Source organism: Cariama cristata, unplaced genomic scaffold (assembly GCF_000690535.1).
Source record: "Cariama cristata isolate BGI_N322 unplaced genomic scaffold, ASM69053v1 scaffold36047, whole genome shotgun sequence".
Lineage (NCBI taxonomy): Eukaryota > Metazoa > Chordata > Aves > Cariamiformes > Cariamidae > Cariama > Cariama cristata.
In genome coordinates this window covers 4,598-13,438 of record NW_009625607.1, presented here as the reverse complement: position 1 = coordinate 13,438, position 8,841 = coordinate 4,598, and the positions used below count along the sequence as shown (strand labels likewise).

General features: G+C 37.2%; 1 protein-coding gene across 1 annotated transcript; it reads left to right on the top strand.

The window, feature by feature from the left end:
- Positions 1-3,203: 3,203 nt before the first annotated feature.
- MKKS (McKusick-Kaufman syndrome) lies at positions 3,204-6,628 on the top strand. Its single transcript, XM_009703666.1, has 4 exons — positions 3,204-4,194; positions 4,717-4,892; positions 5,591-5,701; positions 6,188-6,628. The coding sequence occupies exons 1-4, from the start codon at positions 3,204-3,206 to the stop codon at positions 6,626-6,628; spliced, it is 1,719 nt and encodes a 572-aa protein (XP_009701968.1).
- Positions 6,629-8,841: the final 2,213 nt, after the last annotated feature.

Genomic DNA, 8,841 nt, shown 5'->3' with positions numbered 1-8,841 from the left:
TGCCTCACGCCTTCGGGTCTGCTTGGCCTTGTGTGCCGAGTGGTGTGAAGCTGTGAAATCTCCGCAGCGTGGTGGAGGGAGGTTCAGTAGGAGACGTTACTCCTGTCAGGTGGATGAAATTGGGCAGGTGTAGGAACGCTTACTCCAAGTTGTACCTTTGTAGCTGTTCAAGAAGTTATTTTGATATAAAATCTCAGTATGCATACCTATTTTTCCTACAGTAGGTACTACTTAAGGAAATCCTATGGGAAGTAGAATTTTACGCATTCCATTTAGATAAGGATGAAGTTATTGCGTTTGTACTGATGCCGATCTGAAGATCAAGAGCTAAGGTAGTCAGACATAGCTGCTACTCTGGGCAATGTAAAGTGATGTCAGAGGCATTGCAGCTTGTTTGGCCTGCAAATTAAAAGTTCCATGTTCTGTTAGGAGCTTGGTTAGTCACTGAATTTTATTAACTATGAGGGGGAAAAAATGGTGTATTTTGCAACTGCTTTCTTTTAGACTTCAAATATTTACCATCTGAAGCAGTAACATTTATAATTAGATAGAGCTTTGTTACTTTGTGAAGTTTAAGATTTAGCATGCCGAAGCTTGAAGCAAATGCAGCAATTAACGTTTCAAGATGTCTGAATTGAGGTTATTTTTATAGCTTTTTTTGAAGTTCAAAAAGTAAGACTTTCTTGTGTCATTTTGAGTTTAATCATCTGCACTGTAATTAAAGATATTAACATTCAAGTTCATCTATTCTCTGCCATTATAGAGTAAAAAAAAGGATTTCTAGAATATATTTAAAATAATAAATTATCTTTAACCTAGGTAGATGCCAGTTTGCAATGAGTCTTAAAACCATCTGGAAGGACTACAAAGTTCTGATTGTTATGGGAACTAGCCTTGGGCTGGTGCACTGGGGCTGGTTTTACGTGAAGTCCAGTCCTATTTTCCAAGTGAAGACGGAGGACTTTGTTCCAGAACCTGGGATTGTGACATATGTGATGCAAAGCGATCACAAAAATAAAGAAAAATAACATTAGCGCTATGTATTATGGGTAAGTTGCCTAATTAGTTGTATCTGTATGTTTGAGGCAGGAGATGAGTCAAATGAGAATTTTTGAACAGATGCAGTCTTGCTGCTCTAACTTTAGTCTTCCACACTTTCATTCTTTTTTGCAGCTGAGTTAATCTGGTGGTTACATGGACCCAAAAAGTACATCATGATAAATCTCAAAAACTACTGCAAAATCCCATGTCATGATCAATGAAGTGATGGCATTACAGGTCTTAAAGACATTTCAAAACAAACTCCCAGTAACTTCAAGGCAACAGTCAAAGTCTTGTGACTGACTGGGTCTGCAACAGTGTCCTTTCAGGTTCAAAACCACCCAGAAATAATTGTGACTTTACATAGTAACATATTCTGTGTTGTTAGTAGGGATAGTACTTTACACTAGAAAACAAAAGTAAGTATAAGAGAAGTCCAAATTCTGATTACATAGAAATGTAAATAAATATCCTTTGAGTTTTGAAATGTTTTAAGAACTGAAAAAAAAATTGTATGTTAGGCATTTTGAAGTAAGAAACCTTTCTTTCAGAGGCAGACGTTTCTTAAAGTTGTTTGAACATTAAAAGCTTTTGTTTCTGAAGTGGTTGCCTGGGAAGCAGTGCTCAGTAGTTCAGTTCTTTTGTTTGCAAGTAGAAACTATACTTTTGATCCTTTAATACAATTCAGTGCAGTTTATAGCAGCCTGTTACTTACAGACCTACGAGTAAAACACTAAACTGGTAGTCAGAATTGAAGTTTTTAACATGTATAATTTGTGTACTATATGCTTGTAATATGTATTGTATTAATAACAGGTTTTCTCAATTAAAAAGCATTACAGCATATATAGGCCAATCCTGCACTTGGGTCACAGGAACCCCACACAATGCTACAGGCTTGGGGAACAGGAGCTGGGAAGCTGCCCAGTGGAAAAGGACCTGGAGGGGGGTGTTGGTCGACAGCCGGCTGAACGTGAGCCAGCAGTGTGCCCAGGTGGCCAAGAAAGCCAATGGCATCCTGGCCTGTATCAGAAATAGTGTGACCAGCAGGACCACGGCAGTGATTGTCCCCCTGTACTCAGCACTGGTGAGGCCGCACCTCGAGTGCCGTGTCCAGTTCTGGGCCCCTCACCACAAGAAAGACCTTGAGGGGCTGGAGCGAGTCCAGAGAAGGGCAACGAAGGTGGTGAAGGGTCTGGAGCACAAGTCTGATGGGGAGCGGCTGAGGGAGCTGGGGGTGTTTAGCTTGAAGAAGAGGAGGCTGAAGGGAGACCAGATCGCTCCCTACAACCACCTGAAAGGGTGTAGTGAGGTGGAGGTTGGTCTCTTCTCCCAGGTAACTAGTGATAGGACAAGAGGAAATGGCCTCAGGTTGCACCAGGGGAGGTTTAGATTGGATATTAGGAAGAATTTCTTCACCAAAAGGGTTGTCAAGCATTGGAATGGGCTGCCCAGGGAAGTGGTGGAGTCCGCATCCCTGGGGGTATTTAAAAGACATGTAGGTGTGGTGGTTAGGGACATGGCTTAGTGGTGGATTTGGCAGTGGTAGGTGTATGGTTGTATTTGATGATCTTAAGGGTCTTTTCAGACCTAAATGATTCTATGATCCTATAGTTTGGTGGGTTTATTATATAAATTTTTTGTGAAAAATAAAATAGCAGTTCAAGCTGTGTGATATTGTCATAAGATTATCCTAATACCTTTCTGGTTTTTATTGTAGGTTTAACTAGCTTTGAAGCTTTTCGCCTGTGAGTGTTGCCAGAAGAAGAGATGAGGAAAGCTAGCTGGAGTAAAAAAAACTTCCTGCTTGTGGCAGGGCTGTCACTTATAGGTGTCCATTTTGGAAGCATGCTTGTAAACTTTGTTGCAAAAAAATCTGTTCGATCACATTCAGAAGCTAAAAAAGATCGTCATGAATGAAATAGCTTGCTGCTATCCTTAAGTATCAATTTCACAATGGGACTTGTGTTGCTTTAAGAGATCATGAGCAGTCACAGAAATGTTGTTATAGTACTATATGTAATGTTTGCCATTTAAAATAATAATCCTGAGCTGCAAAGAATTGAAGTGTACTACTTTAAATTTTAAAAGTGCTATGAATTATAGATCCAAGTAAAAATGAAATCTGTTTTGTTGGCCAGAATTAAAATCTTACTTTGAAAATGACTCGTCTTGAAGCTAAAAGGCCTCCATTATTTATTAATGAACCTTTAAGTAAAGATACAGTTAGTCAGTCACTGTCTCTGCTGAGTGGAATATTCAGATCTTGCTATGGTCCTGCTGGGAGACTCAAGCAGCTCCACAACGGTGTGGGAGGCTATGTTTGTACAACTTCACAATCTTCAGCTATACTCAGTCGTCTTTCTGTCAGTCATCCTGTGTTAAGTGTTTTGACGGCCTCTGTACAGAACCATATATCCCGCTTCAGTGACTGTGGCTTATTTACTGCCATTCTTTGCTGTAGTTTGATTGAAAACTTTAAAAGTTTAAATGTTGCGTCTTGCGCTGTCGTTAAAATAAGCAAGCATCTTTTGAGTTTGTGTGTGGACTACCTCAAATCTGAGGCCTGTGGTTGCCGAGTATCTGTGGATTTTAGCAGTGTTGAGACCCTTCTTTGTTTGGTACGTAGCATATTAACGAGCAAACCTGCTTGCATGCTTAATAAAACAGAAGTTGATCATCTCACCACATTGATTTTAAAGGCTTTTATATTTACTGTTCCATGTCATGTTGAGACTAATGCTGTTTTAGGAAAGTGTATAATAGTACCTGTGAAAGGTAGAAGAGTTGTGGAGTCTACAGTTTTTCCTGGACTACTGATAGAAACACCAGAAATTCAATTGGCAAAACCACTTACTGTCAGAAGAACTTGTTCAAACATGGTCAAGACAGCGGTTTTCTGCGTGTCCATGTCAGGAGACTGTTTTGGCCCTGAAGAGGGAACTGTAACAGTCCATCATGGAATTTCTCTAGAAATCTTGGAGCTGAATCAGTTGCTTAATGTAGGAAAGCAGCTGGTTAATGATGAAATTGGCCTCGTAGTGTGCCAGAAAGTTATCCATCCGTCCTTGAAACAGTATCTGAAAGAGAACCATGTCATCGCTGTGGACAGAGCTGGGCTATCTCTGATGGAACCCCTGAGTCGGATGACAGGTAACAAGCAAGTTTTCTGTATTAAATACTTATCCCTAATGTTCATCTTGTAATGAAAAGCTGTCTAGGTTGGTGTCATTGCAGAGTAAGGATTCTCTTATTTCTGCCTGTATCCTATCTTAGCAGCTGAGCAAAAGTTGTTATTTTCTAGTCTGAAAACCATTTTTTAAGGTGAGATTGGTCTTTTGCGGGTTCTGATGACATACTACACACGTGATTACTGATTGCTGCATGAGGAATACCCAATTATAGTAACTGTTTCCAAATATAGATTATTTTCAAACTTATTTAATGAGAATAAAACAATTACTTTTTTAATATTAAACTATCACTAGGTCTTGCACTTTGGAAACCTGTTGATTTTTGTTTGTGATTTCCTGTGTAGATTGAAATGTTAGGTATTGAAGAACATATCTAATTTGTAAAGCCAAGAGGAAAAAAGTTCATACTTTATGAAATGCAACAGATAGCTGTTCTGATGACAGTAGTGCATACTGTTCTCTGCTTTTCTTAATTGGGCAGGTTCAAAGCCTATCGCTTCCATACATTTGTTGTCTCCTAGTTGTTACGGCAGTTTGAAAGATGTGCGCATTGAGAGCGTTGCTTCAAAACACTTTGTGCATCTGATTCCAAAGGACACGGTTGTCTGCAGCTTGATACTCTGTAACAGAAATGAAACAGCATGGGATGAATTGAAGGTAGGCAAATTTTCTTGAAATTTTTCTTCAAAAGTTGTGTTTTTAATGGAAAAATAGTGATAATTACAGATAGAGTGAGTTTAGAAAAGTGATTTTTCAGTACATAAATGGAGTTTGGTTAGAGTTCAGGTATACAATTTCAAGAAAGCAATTCAGAAATGCCCTTGTTTCCAGAACCTCAGAATCCTTGAAGTGCTCATGTTCATTTAGTGCCTCTATTTTAATATGGGAAATTGTTTAGAGACAGAAACATTTTTCACCTGTTCTTGAGGCCAGTACTGGATAAACATTTTCATTCTCATTACTTGGTCTATGAGAGCATAGAGAAAAAATTGCCCAGCCAAAGGCCAGCAGCAATACCTGCAATGGTAGTCAAACATAGTTTTGCACTGAATAGTTGCTCTAGAAATGTCATTAATACTGATTGACTTTCTATATATAACCCTGTTTTGCAAAAATAAGGAATAAAAATGCAGCTTTTTTATTTCTGCTTTTCTGTACTGAGTGTGGACGAATAAAGACAATTTTTCATTAAGTGAAAATGGTTTTGGAAATCACTCCGCAGCTTTATATCCCCATGTAATTCAAGTTTGTGAAGTCTGTACCAGAAACGACTGAAAATTTTATTCCAGTAGTTTTTTCAGTGGGGGCAAATCCTATTAATCATGGTATGTCTAACAAATTCATATGGTTTTCAGCGTGCCTGTGAAACTGCAGAACATGTGTTACAGTTAACAATCAAGGAACCTTTGGCATTATTAGGAGGTGGCTGTACAGAAACTCACCTGGCTTCGTACATAAGACACAAGGTATGCAAGACACAAGGTTTTTTTAAAGCTGCTTAGTATACTTGGGAAACAAGAATTTGTATAGAATCACTGCTACAGTTAAAACACTTGTCTCTTCTAGATTAATGTTGCATTTTTGCTGTCTACTAATATAAAACAAAGGGGTGTATTTGAAGCACTCAGTGCTAATTACACCTTTCAGAGTTGTTAATACTGTATTTGTACTTGTTAATTTTTCTTTAGGTATCTATTATAGTAAGTGCTTGTTTTTTAAGTGTTAGAAAAAAAATCTGGATATTTTTATTCTATTGAAAGATAATCTTGCAGAACTCAGCTTTGACTTCTCTAAAACTCTTTCCTATTGTGGAATAATCATCACACGAACATTTTTTAGTTAGAATTGAACCATCTCTTTATAAAAAAGCAACAGTATGATATATGTTTTATTAAAAGTATTTCTATAATACAGTGTTCTAATTTTCTGTTTTCCTGGTTTTGTTTTTTTAGAGTTGTAGTCTGTCCACCAGCATTTTTAAAGATCTAGATTGTTCTCGGACACAATACCAGTTGGTTGCTGATGGTTTCTGCCGTTCCCTGGAGTCTGTAGCTTGCTCTCTGAATCATGATGATGGAGAAATTCTTACAGACACGGCTTATGGACACTGTTGGTTTGTTCCATCATGTTTTCCCTCTGTCTCTAATTGGTCAGACTTAGTTTCAAAATGCGGCTGTGGGATTAACAGTAACACTGAGAATCTCAACTGGAGGCTGCTGCAAGGCCAGTTTGGGTCTCCTGTTATACAGGGCTGCCCTAAAGGGCCTTCAGTAAAGGTTGCTGACTTTCTGACACTGGACTGTTTTGCTGCAAAGTGTAGTGGCCTACAAGTAGCTCTGGAAACAGCCAATCTGATTTTGGATCTCTCATATGTAATTGAAGATCAAAATTAGCTCTGATCTTATGTGAGTTGTGTTGCACAGCAAGATACTTATTTGAAATCAGGGTAATGTGTATTGTGTTGAGATACTTTAAATGATTAGAATATGGACAACAGACAGGAATTTTAAATCAGTTGCCCATTAAGTACTCTTCTGATAATCTGCTGTGCCCTCAAACGTTTTCAAATGTTTAACATGTTGTTAGGAACAATTAAATGATTAGCCAAATGTACGATGAATACTACTAACATATGACTTAAGAGTATTCAAATTAGTGTATTCAAAAGAATGAATGACACTTTGATATTCCCTCTGCATTAAGGAACGTTTTGGATGTTTGTTAGCTCTGTGGCTTCAAAGGAATCAGAAAAATGGATTCACTTGCTGAGCAAATGTATATTATAGACTAGAATTTATGTAGTCTCAGCAAAAGCTTTTAACGTTCAAACAGACTTTTGTATTGCAGCAGAACTTTATTGCTAGTATTTTTGATTTTGTTGGTAAAAAAGAAGGCTTTCCTTAGCAAATATCTTGAGCTACTTGTTTTCAAATTTTATTCTGAAGTTCTTATAACTACTGTATGCAGTTTCTGTTTCTTAAATGGCTGGAAGATTTTAATTCACATGTAACTTATTTAGCAAATTATTAAAACACAACCTGGAGATCTTAGGGTAGCAGTTAGGTCATAGATTTGGAAAGAAATGGCAGACTGTGTGGAAAAAAATTTTTGTAAAGTGGACTTTGGTCTTCTGTGGAATCAAGGACAGTTTATAAGTAATGTTTCTATCATTTAAGCAAAGCTGCAAGAAAGAATGTCGCACTTACCATTCAATTAACTCTTTGACTGTGCATAGCTTCTTTACTTTTAATGAAGTAAGGCTTTAAGCTGCTCAGCTTGTTTTGATCTTTAAATAAGGCTGTAGACTGAGCGATCAAAACTTTTTCTCATTTTCAGCTTGCATGCAAGATCAAAAGGGGTGTTACAGTTTCTTGCTTAAACTAATTTTCTTTGTCCCTTTTCTCCCTCTTTGTTTTCAGTCACAAGGGACAAATTGTTCATGACATGCTTTTCCAGAAAATGTCTGAGTTAGACTAGTCTGCTTATTTGCTTCCTGGTCTCTTAAGTTTTTAATATATTTACTGAATATAAGCAGTAGAATTGTTTTGTATAACTCACTTTTGAAATATGTAATTAAAAACAGATTTTTCTGGACATTTGTGCAAAGTCCTTTTCATTTTAAGAGCATAAATAAGCATTTTCTCACTGGAAAAAATGAAAAGTTATTTCAAGTTCTTTATCTTTTTATGGCCTGAAATGATTGCTTCAGTGTTATAAAGCATCCTTTGGGAATTTGTGGAAGAATGGACAGGCTCTGTCACAACCCTTGTAACAAAGTTGGCTGCTAAAAAGGCTGCTTTCATATCTTGATCCTCCCATATACCATGAATCGTGTGAAAACATCAGGAATAATGAAGCCAAATGCTGGTGTATATCTTAAGGCACAGAAGAATCTTGGTAATACTTCATCTCATTATGATACTCTAACTTATTGAATTATTTTATTGAATTATTTTTTGAATTATTTGAATTATTTATTGAATTATTTTACTCCCTATAATAGCAGCTTGTTATGCAGTGCAAAAATGTTGAGTTTAGTGACTACAGCTGTGAAGTGAAAATTAAAACAATATTTAAGTAGAAATAGTTGCTTGTGTTCTTTTGTCTTGGTATCTGAAGGTTGGTTCACAGCTTCTACAAAACTGTTGTTAGCTGATTCTACTCTTCTTCCCTCCCATACCCCGTTTTAAGAAAATCACACACTTGAAAATTGTGGAAAAAATTAAATTTCATTTTTGGTAGGTAAAAATTAATTTGTACCTGAACCAAAGATTGTTTCATATATAGACAATTTTAGTAACAATGCCTTTTTTCTCCTAATGTGGCTGAAAAGGATAAATAAGCAGCTGGCACTGCTTGATCATGGACAGTTCAGGGTCAGTTCTCTGCTGTGTTACAGTCTTCCTGAACCTTTAGGGGTTAGCATTACCCTGGCTTTAAGGAGTGACATAGGAGGAATACAACTTTGGATGCTGTTTAAAATGCAAGTGAATAGAATTTTGACACTCAATCCAAGAGCAACATAAAAAAACTTTGCTGAACTCCCATGTTTCCTGGTAAAACTTAGGTGCAAAAATGGTGGGTTTTCCCCCCTGCGCTTTGAAAT

Bases quoted from the DNA above. Each gene is read 5' to 3' on its own strand.
- MKKS (XM_009703666.1), top strand. From the start codon at position 3,204: ATGACTCGTCTTGAAGCTAAAAGGCCTCCATTATTTATTAATGAACCT. The intron at 4,195-4,716 runs GTAACAAGCAAG...TTAATTGGGCAG, and splicing joins ACCCCTGAGTCGGATGACAG to GTTCAAAGCCTATCGCTTCC. The intron at 4,893-5,590 runs GTAGGCAAATTT...TATGGTTTTCAG, and splicing joins CAGCATGGGATGAATTGAAG to CGTGCCTGTGAAACTGCAGA.